Source organism: Paramormyrops kingsleyae, chromosome 16 (assembly GCF_048594095.1).
Source record: "Paramormyrops kingsleyae isolate MSU_618 chromosome 16, PKINGS_0.4, whole genome shotgun sequence".
NCBI classification, from domain to species: Eukaryota; Metazoa; Chordata; class Actinopteri; order Osteoglossiformes; family Mormyridae; genus Paramormyrops; species Paramormyrops kingsleyae.
The window spans coordinates 2,361,013-2,379,877 of NC_132812.1; the positions used below are offsets into that span (position 1 = coordinate 2,361,013).

An 18,865-nucleotide genomic window follows, 5' to 3' on the forward strand; every position below is an offset into this window, starting at 1 on the left:
TTCTGATCTGACGTTCAGAAAATGGTTCGGAGTTAAAGGTCTGCAGATGTTTAAAAGATGTCTTGGTCAGACGTTCAGAAATTGAACCAGCTTTGCATGTCTCAAATACACTCACCTAAAGGATTATTAGGAACACCTGTTCAATTTCTCATTAATGCAATTATCTAATCAACCAATCACATGGCAGTTGCTTCAATGCATTTAGGGATGTGGTCCTGGTCAAGACAATCTCCTGAACTCCAAACTGAATGTCAGAATGGGAAAGAAAGGTGATTTAAGCAATTTTGAGCGTGGCATGGTTGTTGGTGCCAGACGGGCCGGTCTGAGTATTTCACAATCTGCTCAGTTACTGGGATTTTCACGCACAACCATTTCTAGGGTTTACAAAGTATGGTGTGCAAAGGGAAAAACATCCAGTATGCGGCAGTCCTGTGGGCGAAAATGCCTTGTTGATGCTAGAGGTCAGAGGAGAATGGGCCGACTGATTCAAGCTGATAGAAGAGCAACTTTGACTGAAATAACCACTCGTTACAACCGAGGTATGCAGCAAAGCATTTGTGAAGCCACAACACGCACAACCTTGAGGCGGATGGGCTACAACAGCAGAAGACCCCACCGGGTAGCACTCATCTACACTACAAATAGGAAAAAGAGGCTACAATTTGCACGAGCTCACCAAAATTGGACAGTTGAAGACTGGAAAAATGTTGCCTGGTCTGATGAGTCTCGATTTCTGTTGAGACATTCAAATGGTAGAGTCATAATTTGGCGTAAACAGAATGAGAACATGGATCCATCATGCCTCGTTACCACTGTGCAGGCTGGTGGTGGTGGTGTAATGGTGTGGGGGATGTTTTCTTGGCACACTTTAGGCCCCTTAGTGCCAATTGGGCATCGTTTAAATGCCACGGCCTACCTGAGCATTGTTTCTGACCATGTCCATCCCTTTATGACCACCATGTACCCATCCTCTAATGGCTACTTCCAGCAGGATAATGCACCATGTCACAAAGCTCGAATCATTTCAAATTGGTTTCTTGAACATGACAATGAGTTCACTGTACTAAAATGGCCCCCACAGTCACCAGATCTCAACCCAATAGAGCATCTTTGGGATGTGGTGGAACGGGAGCTTCGTGCCCTGGATGTGCATCCCACAAATATCCATCAACTGCAAGATGCTATCCTATCAATATGGGCCAACATTTCTAAAGAATGCTTTCAGCACCTTGTTGAATCAATGCCACGTAGAATTAAGGCAGTTCTGAAGGCGAAAGGGGGTCAAACACTGTATTAGTATGATGTTCCTAATAATCCTTTAGGTGAGTGTATGTTCAGAAAGAATTTTGGACCAACAGATGTGATATAGACTTGATATGGATTTTGCTGGGGAAGATTTCTAACATGCTTTATGTTTGCGTCACTCTGAGGATTCTGGGCCATTAAAGTCTGTTCGCCTACACTGAGACACTATAAAGACAGACACAGATATTCTAAGTGAAATTTACACTATACAGTATCTGTTTTTTTACTTCTTTAATTATAAGCAGATATTTTCACCAAGGATTCTGCTATATTCATCAGGAATGTGTTATATTTCTGATTTGTGCAGAACGCAGAAGTGTCTGTCTTTGAGGTTAACATCCGCTTCATTGGTGGACTGCTGGCAGCGTATTACCTCTCAGGACAGGAGGTAAGTTTGTCTGTTTGTCTGTCTATTTGAGTGTGTGTGTGTCTCTCTCTTTGTCTGTTGGAGTGTGTGTGTTTATCTGTGTGTGCGTGTGTCTGTCTGTCCATCTGAGTACAGTATGTGTGTGTGAGTGTGTCTGTCGGTCTGAGTGTGTGTGTCTGTCTGTTTGTCAGTCTGTGTGTGTGTCTGTCAGTCTGTGTGTGTGTTTGTCTGTCTTTTTTTCGGTCTGAGTGTGTGTGAGCAGTAAGAATAGACGATTAAAATAGAATAAGCATTACAAAATGCTATATAATAAGGATCCATAAAAATGTAAAAACGTCTATGTAAAAATGTTACTTCTGTTTATAAGGCTAAGCATTATTTTATGCTGTAGGGTTAATTCAGAATTATGTTTGTCAATTATCTAGATCTGTTTCACTTCAAATGTTGTCTTTGATGATGGTACATGTATCCTATAAAAATGAGGCTCGCTACATTTTGAATATCTGTTTTGGCAAGCAACAGCACAGCATTTTATTTCTTTATTTTGGGGTCTTTGCCCATTCACTTTTGTCTGTTTCTTGTTTTTCTGCCACCACTTTGTGTGCACAATTTCCTGTAATGTAATCATTACATCCACTCAAAATTTGTCTATTGGAAACAGTTGTGACCCAAACAAAAGGCAATGTGTTTGTCGATGTGTCTGTATAACAAAACCTAAGTGACACTTATTTGCACATTGTAAAAATAAATATGTAGAATAAAGAATCAAAAATACGACTGCATCACAACAATCTGAATGATCTAAATCTTGTGTTCCCTTCTACTGAGCATGATTGTATATCTAAAGAGATACACCCTTATAGCCTAGTTGTTTTTTTAGCCCGGTCTGAATTTCCTGGCAAAAGCACCATAAATACCAGACATATGGATGTTCATCTCAATAGAGTTAGCATGTTGTATATGTTTCCAGCAGCATATTTCCATTGTCGGTGGAATTTATTGGGAAACCAAAATGTGGAATTAAACTACTGATTTAAATTATGTGAGAGAGTTTTCAAACGCTTGCTTCACCGTTGACTGACTGTAACCAGTGTTAGCTGTAGCCAACTCACTCCCACAATTAGCATAATCTTTTCTCTGTGAATTTAGGTGTCAAGAAATGCATTAATTTGTTTCATTGTGTGGACTGGATGTACCGAATGGTAATAAATGGATACATGTACCATTACAGCCCTACTTTGGAAGGATATGTTTCCGTGAGCTATAGAAGAGCGGCTCATGTTATCCGTTTTTTGCTGTTGTTAACTACACTGCTGTTCAAAAGTTTGGGATGGCATAGAAATTTCCTTGATTTCCATGAAAACATACATTAAATGACTTTGAGTAGGAAATATACGTGCTAAATATACTATACTATATATTTAGCCTTCATCAAAGAGTCCCCCTTTTGCAGTAATCTTGTAGACCTTGGGCATTCTAGATATCAGTTTGTTGAAGTAATCTGAAAGATGTCACCCCGTGCTTCTTGAATCATCTCCTGCAAGTTGGATTGGCTTGATGGGCACTTCTTATGTACCATTTGGTCAAGCTGCTCCCATAACAGCTCAATAGAGTTGAGATTCGGTGACTGGTCACTCCATTATACACAGAATACCAGCTGACTGCTTCATCCCTAAATAGTTCTCTGGAGCTGTGTTTGGGTCATCGTCCTGTTGTAAGATGAAATTGGCTTCAGTTAAGTGCCGTCCACAGAATATGGCATGGCGTTGCAAAATTGAGTAATAGCCTTCCTTCTTCAAGATCCTTTTTACTCTGTACAAATCTCCCACTTTACCATCACCAAAGCAGCCCCACAGCATCACCTTGCCTCTACCATGCTTTACAGATGTTAACAAGCACTTCTACTGTGTCTTTTAATTAGATCTGTCTCACACAAAATTTCTTCCTTGTAATCCAAACACCTCAAACTTAGATTTGTCTACCCATAGCACTTTTTCCCAATCTTCTTCTGTCCAGTTTCTGTCTTGCCCATCTCAGTCTTTTCTTTTTATTGGCTATTCTGAGAACTTTTTCTTTGCAATTCTGACTAGAAAGCCAGCATCCCGGAGTTGCCTCTTCACTGTTGAAATTGAGACTGATCTTTTGTGGGTATTATTTAATGGAGCTGCCAGTTGAAGACCTTCTGTTTCTCAAACTACACACTCCTATATACACTGCCCAGCCAAAAAAAAAAAAGTAGCCATTTGAATTTTTCATTGAACCACCTTAAGCTTTGATTATGGCACTCTCTCCCAGTCCCCCTGCACCTGGGTCAACACAGCCCCTAACCCCTGGAAGCTGACATCAGTGTAGAGGCAGAACGGCAGGGTATAATCAGCATAGGCAAGCACCGGAGCCTCCAGAAGGGCCTGCTTCAGCTCCTGGAAGGCCTGCTCACATTTGTCCGTCCAGTCCACCTTCTGCCAGGAGGTCGCCCCTGTCCCTCTCAGCAGTCCGTGGAGTGCTGCTGCCTTCTTGGCAAACTCTGGGACGAACCATCTATAATATCCCACAAACCCCAGGAATGACCTCACCTCCCAAAGCGTTCCTGGCCGAGGCCACCCATGGACAGCCTCTGTCTTCTCGGGGTCTGTGGTTACCCCTTCCTGGCTGACGATATGGCCCAGGTAACGCACCTTCCTCTGGAAGAGCCGACACTTCTCAGGTTGGAACTTCAACCCATGGGCCTCTAGCCGCCTAAACACCTTCTCCAGATGCTGGACATGGCTCCTGAAATCTGAAGTGTACACAATCACATCGTCCAAATAGATTAACAAGTAATCATAGACTTGCTCATCCAGACACTGCTGCATCAACCGCTGGAACGTAGCTGGGGTATTACAGAGGCTAAATGGCATCCTCTCAAACTGAAAGAGGCCCACGGGTGTAGTGAAGGCGGTCTTTTCCCTATCCTCGGGATGCACCTCCACCTGCTAATACCTGCTGGCTAAGTCCAGTGTGGAGTACCAGGCTGCCCCCTTCAAGCTTGTCAGCAACTCCTCGATCCGTGGGAGCGGATATGCATCTTAGAATTAGAATTTGGTGATCAGTGGTCATTGTCAACACACTACAGCGCGCAACAATGAAATGTGTCCTCTGCATTTAACCCATATGTGACTTTTGTGACATAGCAGGGGGCAGCTAATTCAGCGCCCGGGGAGCAGTGCTTGGGGGTGGTACCTTGCTCAGGGTACCTCAGTGGTGCTTTGCTGGTCGGGGATTCGAACCTGCAATCTTTCAATTACAAGTGCACTTCCTTAACCATCAAGCCACCACTGCCCACACTCTTTAGGAGTGATGCCATTGAGTTTCCTGTAGTCCATGCAGAAATGCCATGAACCATCCTTCTTTTTCACGAGTACTACGGGAGCAGCCCATGGACTAGCACTCTCCGTGATGATCCCCCCCTCCAGCATGGACTTCAGTAGCTCCCTCAACTCTGGGTAGAGACATGGTGGTACAGGCCGATACCGCTCACGAATTGGGGCCGCCTCCCCAGTCGGGATCCCATGATACACGGCATCTGTAAGCCCATGATCATCTTCGTCCCGGGCGAACACTCGTTGCCACTGTTCCAATAGTGTTTGCAATTGCTGTTCTTCCTCATTCTGCAAACCCTCAGCTCCTGCAGCTAATGCCTGCAGCTATTCTGGGAGGGCCCCTGCCAACGGCCTAACTTCAACCGTCACCACGCCCTTCTTTGGGGGGTGGATTACCAGCTCCTTCTGTGGCTGGACACTATCTGCCGTAATTCGTTCCACCCGGGTGAAGGGGCGTAGAGGGGGGAATTTCAACTGGTTACAGATGGAGGTTGCAGACTCGGAGTGGCACCTTTCCTCCTCACACTTGTGCCACGGCCAGAGCCACACACCACTCCTGCTGTCCCCCATGATAGTCCTCAATTAGCACCTGCTCCCCATCCCGCAGTCTTCCTCGGGGCACATCCACCCACACCAACTCCACTGTGGTCGGCTGCAGTACTCGGGGCACGTCCATCCTCAATCTGGCTGCCTGGGCGTTCTCTAGTGCCACCATACCCACCTCGAGGCACCGGCAGATGGTGAAAGCCTGGTCCCATTTTCGTCGGTCACTCTGTGGGAACGGTGATCTGAACAGGGTTAATTTTGCCCCCCCCCATGTGCCTGAAGCACCTCCCAACAGTGCCTGATTATATTCATTCCTACTACGGGGCCGGCAAGTGCTGGTCCTCCACAATCACCATTCCTACTACGGGGACGGCAAGTGCTGGACCTCCACCCCAGTGACCGTGAAGTCCAGTACCGCATAGCCCACGTATGGAAGTGACAGCCCGTTCACAGCCCGGAGGGTCAACCAAGGCACTTCTGCTGCCCCTTTCACTTCAGTGCCCCTCACACACTGAGCAAACAAGCTTCGACTAAACAGAGTGACCTCTGACCCAGTATCCAGAATACACGGGACCGGCCTACCCGCCGCCATTACCTCAAGGACGGGGCTCTCTCCAACCAGGGCCTCTCTAAGGGTGGCAATGGTGGCAGTTCCTGGCCGCACCTCCGGCCGCACTCTCCAGCTGCTTGCTGTCATCTTACCCTCTTCGGGGCACCTCCTTGCCATGTGCCCAGGCTCACCACAACATAAGCTCGTCAACATAAGCTGCAGCTCCTTCGCTGGGCCGGCTAGGAGGCCCATCACCAGTTTACTCTTTAGGGTGACGTTGTCGTCGTCGTCCTCTTCCCCGGCTGGCTCCTTCTTTCTTTTCATCTAGAATGACATTCACGGAGGCGGAGGATGAACCAACCCACCCCTTCCCCCGGCTGCTGATGGCACGTGAAGAAGTCAGCCCTTAACCCTCTGGGGCCCTGACAGAAATTTCGCCAAACCGAGTTTTTGTCATATACACATTTAAAAAACACCCTCAGAAACCTTGGATGGTCTACTTTGCAAATATATATAGGAAGAAACTAAATATACAATTACCTAAAGGATTATTAGGAACACCATACTAATACGGTGTTTGACCCCCTTTCGCCTTCAGAACTGCCTTAATTCTACGTGGCATTGATTCAACAAGGTGCTGAAAGCATTCTTTAGAAATGTTGATAGGATAGCATCTTGCAGTTGATGGATATTTGTGGGATGCACATCCAGGGCACGAAGCTCCCGTTCCACCACATCCCAAAGATGCTCTATTGGGTTGAGATCTGGTGACTGTGGGGGCCATTTTAGTACAGTGAACTCATTGTCATGTTCAAGAAACCAATTTGAAATGATTCGAGCTTTGTGACATGGTGCATTATCCTGCTGGAAGTAGCCATTAGAGGATGGGTACATGGTGGTCATAAAGGGATGGACATGGTCAGAAACAATGCTCAGGTAGGCCGTGGCATTTAAACGATGCCCAATTGGCACTAAAGTGTGCCAAGAAAACATCCCCCACACCATTACACCACCACCACCAGCCTGCACAGTGATAACAAGGCATGATGGATCCATGTTCTCATTCTGTTTACGCCAAATTCTGACTACCATTTGAATGTCTCAACAGAAATCGAGACTCATCAGACCAGGCAACATTTTTCCAGTCTTCAACTGTCCAATTTTGGTGAGCTCGTGCAAGTTGTAGCCTCTTTTTCCTATTTGTAGTGGAGATGAGTGCTACCCAGTGGGGTCTTCTGCTGTTGTAGCCCATCCGCCTCAAGGTTGTGCGTGTTGTGGCTTCACAAATGCTTTGCTGCATACCTCGGTTGTAACGAGTGGTTATTTCAGTCAAAGTTGCTCTTTTATCAGCTTGAATCAGTCGGCCCATTCTCCTCTGACCTCTAGCATCAACAAGGCATTTTCGCCCACAGGACTGCCGCATACTGGATGTTTTTCCCTTTGCACACCATTCTTTGTAAACCCTAGAAATGGTTGTGCGTGAAAATCCCAGTAACTGAGCAGATTGTGAAATACTCAGACCGGCCCGTCTGGCACCAACAACCATGCCACGCTAAAAATTGCTTAAATCACCTTTCTTTCCCATTCTGACATTCAGTTTGGAGTTCAGGAGATTGTCTTGACCAGGACCATACCCCTAAATGCATTGAAGCAACTGCCATGTGATTGGTTGATTAGATAATTGCATTAATGAGAAATTGAACAGGTGTTCCTAATAATCCTTTAGGTGAGTGTATTTTTACAGCTTTGTGATACGAATAGAAAGAACAAGAGTGACTGACTTAAGCGTCTGCGTCTTGAAGCAGCTCTGATCGCCTTCCCACTTGCAAATATATTATGGCACACGGATACGTCTCTGCCGCTGAAGCTTTCTGCCAATGTTGCCATTTTCAGCAGCGAATCTCATACCTGTGTCCATGGCTCAGTGTACTAAGCCTGTGTGCCTGTAATCACAAGATCGCTGGTTCAAACCCAGCCTATTTAGAACGTGAATAGCTATCTTTAGCTGAGAGCGGTCCTACACACTCCCGATGCAAGTAAAACAAAGAAAGATGATCACATAATGATTTCAGCGAGATATAAACTGAAATACACGAGAAAGATACGCGGTCGACGATGCCCTCGTCAAGAGTGTTAATAATAGTCACTGCATCATATTTATCGCTTTCTATATTTATATGGTCACAGTTTTTCAGAGTCTCAGATTATTGGTGCTGAGTTTGTGCTGAATAAAAGCACATGTAACATTTTGGGATAAATGTTTTTTAGATAGGTGAAATATTTTAAAATGTCAAGGCATGTCAGACTACACCGAAAGTGGAAAAGAGGCCTCAGGCCCCAGAGGGTTAACTTGGCCAGCCCGGTATCCTCCCTCTAAGAATTCAAAGAGTTTGCTGGCAGTGTCTTTTTGCTCAGCTTTTAACAGCTCCACCTCCCTCTTAGCTTCCCCTGCTAAAGCACTTAACACAAAATCTACTTCCTGTATGGGTGTAAGCGAGAGGGCCCTGATACCTACCTCGATGGTCCGTCTCCACTCCCCAAACTCTGCCCTTGCGAACCCATTGAAGTGTTTAATCCAGGCTCCTCCCAAAAACCACTGATACATGCCTGGTGTTGGTCCCCCATTACCTTGCTCCTCATCCATGCCGTGACAAGAGATATGCGCCAAAAATATGCGGTGTGGTGGCCTAGGGTGAAAGACCCCTCCACAACTCAACCTTTTATTATTTTTGCAAACAGATTTTCCTTAACTCACTTATTCCACACCCTTTAGGACCTCAGTTGCCACGACACAGCAGAGACCCACCGCAATTTTACTGAACAATGCACAACTTTATTTGGGTAATTACAACTCATTTCTGGACTCTCACCAAAACTACTCCCCAGAGACAACTTCCCACCCACCAGGCATGAAAAAGCAAGCACATTTCAACAAGTCCTCCACAACAACCAGTAGACACCCCACTCGGCACTGCAAACCTACTGTACTACACGCTAGGTGACCTTAAGGCGCTAGTGGAAAGGTATTTCCCCTTAGTGGGAGTAATCAGATGAGCCTATGCCCCACAAGCAATAGATATTTTTAAATAAAAAGAAAGGAAAATCTGTTCTGGGCCACAGCTACCCTGCGTGGCCCCCCAAAAATAATAAATCAAAATAAACCAAAAATACTCATCCAATTTTTCCCCTAGGCAGTGTCCGCATGGTCCTGGCTACTCCCAGTGCCTCCCCTCAGTCACTCAATAAATCCAGACCCAGATTGTCATCCTACTCAACGACATTGCCTCAGCTTCCACGGATGCCCCCACGACGTCGTTAGCTCCATTGCTCTGCTCTGGTCCACGTCTTCCAGCTCATCCTCCTAGGCCTCGATGCTGTGAGAGGGCAGAAGGTGGCTCAGATTTCCCCCAGCCCTGCAACTCAGCCTGACTAGCTATGCCACACACACTCAATTGAGCTGACTTGGGGGCGCTGAACATTCTGGCTGTCCCTCTTCCTCTCCAGCATCATCCTTCTTGCCAGCAACCACTTGAGTCTCTCTCACTGCTGTCCACACTGATGAATGAACACAGCGCATCCGGATCTAATCCTCCTTGTCCACGCTGCGTTTCCTCCTGGCAACCATCTCCCTCACTCCTCTGCGATGCAGTGGCATCCCAACGCACACATACACACAAGCACCAAATGGCCACCACTCCGGAGTGCCAATATCTGCCCTTTGCAACTTGGAAACCTGGCGCCAGGTCCACTTGCCTTTCAGTCCAGAGTACTCATTATCCAGAGCAAAACGGCCAACCAATAGTGCATAAAAACAGAGTTTCTGTCACCAATTTTCCCATCCACACCACCACACCAAACACTGGCGGCCATCTTAAATACTCCAAGGCCCGCCCCTTCCCCTGTCCATCACCATTAGAGATGTTCCGATACCATTTTTCCCCTCCTGATACCGATTCCGATACTTGGGCTCAGGGTATCGGCCGATACCGAGTACTGATCTGATACCTGGGTGTGTATCTCTATATACAGCTGTAGATACTACTAACCCTGTATTAATTGACAGAATTATTTTATGCTGTGCTTTAGATTTATCCCTTAATAAAACATGAACAAGTACATATAGTGAACTAGAGTGTTTTTATTATCTGACATACATTTAACAGTATTACTTATTTTTGAAAAAAAAAAAACTGAACTTCAACATCTGAAAAAGAACTTCAAATGCAGCCACAATTCTAACACTGTAAACTGAAAAAGGTATTTTAGTATTTTTACAATACAGTGTTCACGCACTGTCTCATATAGCTTAGGGAGCGCTGTTTCGGAGATATATTTGCGACCAGGCAAACTGTACCGGGGCTCCAAATGTTCAATTAAGCGGCGAAAGCCCACATTTTCGACCACTGACAGTGGCTGGTCATCCAGTACAATAAACTCGATAATCCTGTCGGTTATCTTTATTGCTCGTTGGCTGTCTTGTGAAAACTTTTCTCTTCGTTTGAATGAAGCTTCCAATGTTTGTTGCGTCTGGCACGGCTCGTCCTTCTCTATCCTAGCTTTTGTGTAACCATCGTGTTCAACGGGGTGACGCGTCTTCAAATGCTTTATTAAGTTTGTTGTGTTAAAGTTGCTAATACTTGTGCCACCCCTTGAAATTGCAGCTTGACATATAATACATGTCGCTGTTTTACTGGCTGGTTGATCAAGCCTGAAATACTGCCAAACAGCGGACATACTTCTTGCACGCTGCCGTAAACAGTGGTTGCTTGTGGCAACATGACACAACTTCCTGTGTTTAGATTCTGAGCAGCGAAGAAGAATTGATTTCCGATTTGCAGCGTTAAGCAAAGCTAGCGGGCATAACTAGGTTATGTTTAGATTCTTGTGTACTGCGATTTGTTGTATTGTAAATGCACTATATTGTTATCTTGTTTGAGAAGTTAAACAATAAAAAAAAAAAAAAAAAAAAAATGTCGACAGCGAGATGATAGGTCACTTTACTGTACTTGTATGCTGCCTTATAGTATTCCTGGCCTATACTATTCTTTTAATGCTCTTTATTTTGACAACTGCCTTGTTCTTAACCATTTATTCTTGTATATTGCTTTTTGTTATATTGTAAATGCACTATATTATCCTAATCTATCACTGGTATCTTGTTTAAAGGAGGTAACCACCTGGTTAGAGCAAAATTGCCTGCAGTTAAATGCTAGCAAGTCGGAAGTTATGGTTTTTGGGATGAATAAGGATAACACTGGTTTAACTGATTTGTTAGGTACATGGGAATCAAAGGTTCGTCCTAAAATAAGAAATTTAGGTGTCATTTTTGACTCCGCTCTTATGTTTGACCATCAGGTTAAAAATGTGGTTAAAAATTGTTTTTATCAGTTGAGGATTATTGCGAAAATGAAATCATTTTTGTCTGTTGCCGATCTTGAAATAGTGATTCATGCTTTTATCTCTTCTCGTTTGGATTACTGTAATGCTCTTTATGTAGGACTTGGTCAGTCTCTAATTTCAAAATTGCAGTTGGTTCAAAATGTTGCCGCGAGACTACTTACTGGTACTAAGAAAAGGGAGCATATTACCCCCGTTTTAGAACGGCTTCATTGGCTGCCGGTAAAATTTCGAATACAATATAAGGTGTTGTTGTATGTTTATAAAGCTGTCCATGGCTTGGCCCCGGAATATATTAAGGACTTGGTGCTTATGAACACTGGTAGATCACAAAGGTCTTCTAATTGTTTATTGCTCTTTGTTCCAAGAACACGTCTTAAAACTAAAGGGGATCGAGCTTTCTCAGTAGTTGGCCCTAGACTGTGGAATGTGCTTCCCCCTGATATTAGATCTGCTCCAACAGTCGATGTTTTTAAAGTTCGTGTGAAAACGTATTTGTATTTTGTGGCTTTTAATTCTTGAATTTGTTATTTGATGTTATGTGTCTGTTTGCTTTTATGTACAGTCCTTTGGTCTACGTTGTGGTTGAAAGGGCTATATAAATAAACGAGACTTGAGACTTGAGACTATATTGTTATCTTGTTTGAGAAGTTTAATAAAAAAAAATTAAAAAAAAAAAAAAAGGTTATGTTTAGGAAAATGGTATCGGATCGGTACGTGGACTCAAATACTCGCCGATACAGATGCCAGATTTTTTGGTGGTATCGGCAGCATTTCCGATACTAGTATCGGAATCGGAACAACATTAATCACCATGCCCCAACCAATCACAACCAGGAGCATGCTGCAAGGTCCTGCATAGCTGTCCACGACACTGCCTGGGTAAAACAAAAACACAGACCACCCACAAAAAGAAAAACCCAAAATAACATAAATCCCCCCCCCCCCAATCGCCATGAGGACACGACACTTGCAATTAGTAAAAACAACATTCTACTGGAACACAGGAGTAATTGTTGCTGATAATGGGTCTCCGTACACCTATGTAGATCAGGGGTCTCCAACTACGGTCCTGGAGAGCTATTATCCAGTAAGTTTTCTATCCTACCTGGCTTCTGATTAGCCACACCTGGCCCTGGTATTTACCTGAGAACTAGTGTGGCTCATCAGAAGCCAAGTAGGATAGAAAACCTACTTAGTAACTATCCAGGACCGGAGTTGGAGACCCCTGATGCAGCTGTTTCCAGCTATGATTGTCATTTACAACATTAACAATGTCTACAAAGTATTTCTGATCTTCTGGCGTTAATTTAATGGAAAAAAGCAAGGAAAGTGACCCTAAACTTTTGAACGGTAGTGTATTTCTAGAATCTTTTTAGGGAATGTGTATTCAAAAAATAGCAATAAAAAGCCAAATGTTTGAATCATTATCATCTAGTTGGTAATTCAGTTACCTTTTAGTGGCGATATGGATACAGGTGGGATGATGTGAGTACTGTTGAGATGGTAGCATGCAGAGATAGGTGGGAGAATAAGGATGCAGCTCTACATTCTGCTAAGTGCATAATTTTCCAGGTTCCTCTAGGTGAACCTGTGTCATAAGAACATAAGAAATTTACAAACGAGAGGGGGCCATTCGGCCCATCAAGCTCGTTTGGGGAGAACTTAACTAATAGCTCAGAGTTGTTAAAATCTTATCTAGCTCTGATTTAAAGGAACCCAGGGTTTTAGCTTCCGCTACACTAGCAGGAAGACTATTCCATACTAAGCTTGGCAACAGCAGCCAAACAATAAGCCTCTTGAGGAGCTGCAGTCCTCAGTCTAGTCAAAGAAGTGAAAAGCCTATTCAGTGTCTGCTGAATCTTGGGAAAGGCTTACTTTAAAAGCAGTTTCATTATGGAAGCGTGCTCAGTGGAAAATACATCAACATTATGGTCTTAAGGAAAGAGAGAAGAAACCATTGTTTAACATTATTGCTGGAAGTGGCTTTCATTTGTACTTTTTTTGACAGATTCCTGAGGATTTATTCTGAATCTGAGAATTCATCAGGCACCTCATTCATAGTCCCTCATAGTTCTTCCAGTCATTGTTTCATATATCCAGCATGTTGTGCTGTCAGGCAGGAGGGTCCTGTAGAGATCTTATGTATAGGTACCATGACCTTCCAGGACAAGGGCTTTCTGTGCCTGTAAATCCCCCCAAGTCAACGTAGCCTTGTGATGCTCATGTTTTACTACACAATAAATCCACCTTGGTCTTGCTCATTATTTCAGACACTTTTCTGATAGTTTGCATGCTTCAGACCATGAGGACAAATTGGATGCCATGATTAGACTCTAAAACACTCTGACATTTATGGTTAAAATGGACCAATTGGGACTGAGGTTCCTAAGCAGGACATGGCCTCAAGTTCTCTTGGTTTTATGATCTCTAGCATATCATTAGAGCAAATAATTTAACACATCATTCTTAAGGATGCACAAATATGCCTAACATGAAACGTTCTGAAAGATACATTCATTATGCACAATGTAAAATATTTCCATGTGCTGATTTCCAGGCCTGCTGGCCAGCTCACAGATAAAGCGAACCAACGTCAGTAATGCAGCTGTCTGCAGCCCAGCCTGTGCGCAGTCACACTGTGGGCTGTCACATGTTAACAACAGCAGGCACAGTCCCAGAATCCCCCTGTCTCTCCCAGCCAGAGTGGTCCACATGCCTCCCATGTGGCTTCTGGACAGTAATCACCCAAAACGGAGACCTTCTGCAGGCAGCCTTAAGTTTGTTTCTGGCAGTCTAGGATGGCACTAACTTTGAACAAAAGGAGCTTAACATTTAACCATACTGGATTTAACCACATCTCCTGGAAGCCCTGAGAAGACTCAATGAAAGTCACCCTCCATTTCTAATCCTTTGTACAGCTTCTTGGTGCACTCTAGCATGAGAGCGCCCCCTTGAGACACTGTAAATTATAAGCACGCAATTCCAGATCCAGCAAGGTATATAGTTTTATATAGACGTGTGTATGCTAACAGGATTCTGCCCACTGATGTATTCAGAAGATTAGGCCCACATGGGGGCAGGCATGCACTGGAGAGTTGCCATCTGGTAATAAGAACATAAGAACATAAGAACTATACAAACGAGAGGAGGCCATTCGGCCCATCGAGCTCGCTTGGGGAGAACTTAACTAATAGCTCAGAGTTGTTAAAATCTTATCTAGCTCTGATTTAAAGGAACCCAAGGATTCAGCTTGCACTACGTTATCAGGAAGACTATTCCATACTCTGACTACACGCTGTGTAAAGAAGTGCTTCCTTAAATCCAGTTTGAAATGTTCTCCCGCTAATTTCCACCTATGGCCACGAGTTCTTGTATTTGAACTAATGCTGAAGTAACTATTCGGTTGAACAGCATCCAAACCTGTTAGAATCTTATAGACCTGGATCATGTCCCCCCTCAGTCTCCTTTGCTTGAGGCTGAACAGATTTAGCTCAAATAACCTTTCCTCGTATGACATTCCTCTAAGACCAGGAATCATTCTTGTGGCCCTACGCTGCACCTTTTCTAAGGCCGCTATGTCCTTTTTAAGATATGGTGACCAAACCTGTACACAATATTCTAGGTGAGGTCTCACCAAGGAATTGTATAATCTTAGCATTACCTCCCTTGACTTAAACTCCACACACCTGGAGATGTACCCCAACATCCTATTGGCCTTTTTTATTGCTTCCCCACACTGGCGAGAATGAGACATGGAAGCATCAACATACACACCAAGGTCTTTCTCATAATCAGCTACCTTTATTTCAGTAGGTCCCATAAAATACCTGTACTTTATATTTCTGCTCCCTACATGGAGTACCTTACATTTGTCTATGTTAAATTTCATCTGCCAGGTGTCAGCCCAGTCACTAATTAAATTAAGATCCCGCTGTAGCTGCTGAGCCGCTAGTTCAGTATCTGCTACACCACCCACCTTGGTGTCATCTGCAAATTTCACCAGTTTACTGTATATATTGGTGTCTATATCATTTATGTAAATTAGGAACAAAAGTGGTCCTAAAATTGAACCCTGCGGTACCCCACTATGAACGCAGGCCCACTGTGACATCGAGCCTCTTATAACTACTCGCTGCTTCCTATCCGTTAACCAGTTATCAATCCAAGTCGCTACAGTTCCTAAAATACCTGTCGCTTTGAGTTTAAGTGAGAGCCTCTTGTGGGGAACAACATCAAAAGCCTTTTGGAAATCTAAATAGATGACATCATAGGCCTTCTTATCATCAACTTCCTGAGTAGCTTCCTCAAAAAACTCCAACAGATTTGTTAAACAGGATCTACCTCTCCTAAATCCATGCTGGCTATCCCTCAAAATGTTATTTGAGTCCAGGTAATCTACCATTTTCTCTTTGATTATAGCCTCCATAACTTTACCAGTTATACAAGTTAGACTGATTGGCCTATAGTTTGACAAATTACTTCTATCCCCTTTTTTGAAAATGGGCGTTATGTTGGCATGCTTCCAATCAGAAGGTACCACACCTTCAGATAAGGATTTTTGAAACAGTAATGTTAAGGGTCGGCAAATAATATCCCTCATCTCTTTTAACACTATAGGTAAGATGCCATCAGGGCCCTGTGATTTATTTATTTTGAGCTTAGCTAGGCTTTGCAAAACATCAGCTTCAGTTATATATATATTAGTTATAGACGATGTTGAATTAGTAATAAGAACTGGTAAGTTACTAGTGTCCTCGACAGTGAATACCCGTGCAAAACTATCATTGAACTCATTTACTATGTCAATGTCGTTTTCAATTATAAGACCCTTACTATCCTGCAGATTAGTAATTTCAGCTTTTAGAGCTCTTTTAGAGTTAAAATACTGGAAGAAACTTTTAACGTCATCCTTAGCCTCCAATGCGATCTTCCTTTCGACATTCCTTTTAGCTCGTCTAATGTCATTTTTTAATTCAGCCTGTAGATTTAGATACTCTTGCTTTATTATGTCATCATCAGTTATTTTCCATCTCTGGAACAAAGCCCTTTTCCTCCTTACTTTATACTTTATGTCCCTATTAAACCACCTAGGTTGCAATTTCCTAGATTTATTCTTGCTAGAAACAGGTATGAAGTCCTCTTGTACTTGCAATAATGTGCTTTTAAAAAATTCCCATGCCTCTTCAACAGTTTTGTTATTTAACTCCATCCAGTTCACGGTTTCTAGTTTTAATCTCATACAATTGAAGTTAGCCTTCCTAACATTATATATTTTTGATTTGGACTTTGCTCTTCGGGCACTAAACTTAACCTCAAATTTAACCATGTTATGATCGCTACTGTCAAGTGGTTCTAAAACATCTAATTTACCAATCCTGTCCTGGTTATTAGACAAAACAAGATCAAGAATGGCATCTCCCCTGGTAGGGGTGTTAACAAACTGAGTAAAAAAACAATCCTGTACTAATTCCACCATCTCAAGTTCATTTTCAGAAGAGCCAGCAACAATGTCCCACTGTATCCCCGGTAGATTAAAATCACCCATAACTACCACATCATTTTTATTGCTCATAATCCTAATATCACTGTATAACAATCTGCTTTCCTCAGCAGCTACATTGGGTGCTCTGTAACAAACACCGACAATTAGGCTATTTGAGTTTGTAGCATCTAATTTTACCCATATAGCTTCCGTACTTTTACTTATATCAGTAAGCTCCCTTGCCTGCAAGATTTCCTTTACATATACTGCAACACCACCTCCCTTCTTACCTATACGGTCTTTACGGAACAATGTGTAACCATCCATATTATATTCTTGTCCATCCTTATCACTCAACCACGTTTCAGTTATTGCTATAATATCATAAGAGTCCGATGAGATAAGAGCCTCTAAATCATGAATTTTATTCCTAATACTCCTGGCGTTTAAATACAGACAACAAAGGGTAGGCTTATTACAGTGCCTACTTATAATATGATTTTTTTGGGCTTTCCGTTTCCCCCCAGTTACATACTTAACTAACCTCCCTGCCCCCCCAGTCCCTAGTTTAAACATTCCTCAACTACTCTACAAATACGCCTTCCCAGTACACTGGTTCCCCTCCGGTTCAGATGCAACCCATCCGGCTTGAACAGGTCCCACCTGTTCCAGAAGGTCCTCCAGTGCCCCATAAACCTAAACCCCTCTTTCCTACACCATCCTTTTAGCCACGCATTTAATCTCCTTATCTCAGCTAACTTAGCCTCACTTGCGCGTGGCACGGGGAGTATTTCGGAAAATACCACCATGGACGTTCTGCTTCTAAGCTTATTGGCGACTTCTATAAATTTATCCTGCAGAACAGCCCTTCTACCCTTGCCTATGTCGTTGGTGCCAACATGCACCACAACAACTGGATCCACCCCAGCTGGGGCCAAAAGCTTGTCCACACGATCTGGAAGGTCTCCTACCTGGGCACCAGGCAGGCAAGACACCGTACGGGACCCTCTATCACGCGTGCACACATAACTGTCTACTCCCCTAATAATTGAATCCCCCACTACCACAACCTCCCTCTTTCTGGGGGGAGGGGGCTCCTCAGTGCCCAAGGGCCCACCTGCTTCCCCAGTCCCTTCCGGCTCTAAAGCTGGAAGCACCTGAAACCTGTTAGACACAGACACCTCAGGTGATGCCGCCTCTGTAACGTGTGTACGCCTTTTCCTGCGTCTACGACCTACGGTCACCCAGCTCTCTCGACCTCTCTGCTCTTCATTCTCCCTCCCCCCCGTTAGTGGCGTACACACCGTCTCCCTAAACGGCGTATCAACTAGCTCATCTAACTCACTGTTGCATTGGATGCGAGCCAGTTGCTCCTCAAGGTCGCGAACCTTGACCATGAGTGAGTCCACTAGCTTACATCGCTCGCAGATGAAGTCCGACTGGACACTAACGTCCAGAAGGGCAAACATCTTGCAAACGCAACACTGAGCTGGCCCCATAATTAACTAACTCACTATGACCCCGTACTCCCAGCCCAGTAAATTTATATAGTGTATTTAACTATAAAGATTAATTTGCGTAACAATAAATGCAGTAACGTGCGGAGTACACTAAAATAAGTTATTACTTGTGTTAAAACGGAACTTTATTATTATTTTATTAAAAATTTTAAACCTGATAAACTTACTACTACTTACCAGAAGAACTTCTGCCTGAACCAAGTATGAACTAAAAACAAGGCGAAATCGAAGTTGCTCTTGGGAGGTCGAAAAACCACAAAAACCCCCTCACAGCAGGCTACTGCCGGAGCGGGAAAAAAGTGGAAAATGTCCTCCCGGCCCCGACTGGCGACCGAG

General features: G+C 43.8%; 2 protein-coding genes across 5 annotated transcripts in view; one reads left to right on the top strand and one right to left on the bottom strand.

Moving 5' to 3' along the window:
- Nucleotides 1-18,865, top strand: part of man1a2 (mannosidase, alpha, class 1A, member 2) — a 117,234-nt gene that overhangs the window by 81,338 nt on the left and 17,031 nt on the right. For all 4 annotated transcript variants that reach the window (XM_023837164.2, XM_023837166.2, XM_023837165.2 and 1 more), the window contains one exon: nt 1,613-1,693. In XM_023837164.2, the coding sequence (XP_023692932.1) occupies nt 1,613-1,693 (81 nt within the window). The remainder of the gene's footprint in view (nt 1-1,612; nt 1,694-18,865) is intronic.
- LOC140578798 (uncharacterized) lies at nt 5,630-9,325 on the bottom strand. Its single transcript, XM_072700707.1, has 2 exons — nt 8,643-9,325; nt 5,630-6,451 (listed from the first exon to the last, which is right to left on the bottom strand). The coding sequence occupies exons 1-2, from the start codon at nt 8,769-8,771 to the stop codon at nt 5,939-5,941; spliced, it is 642 nt and encodes a 213-aa protein (XP_072556808.1). The 5' UTR covers nt 8,772-9,325; the 3' UTR covers nt 5,630-5,938.

Excerpts from the sequence above, each read along its gene's own strand:
- LOC140578798 (XM_072700707.1), bottom strand. The coding sequence starts at position 8,771 with ATGGATGAGGAGCAAGGTAATGGGGGACCAACACCAGGCATGTATCAG. Across the intron at positions 6,452-8,642 it reads AGTGGAGACGGACCATCGAG|ATGAAAAGAAAGAAGGAGCC; the intron begins GTAGGTATCAGG and ends ATGTCATTCTAG.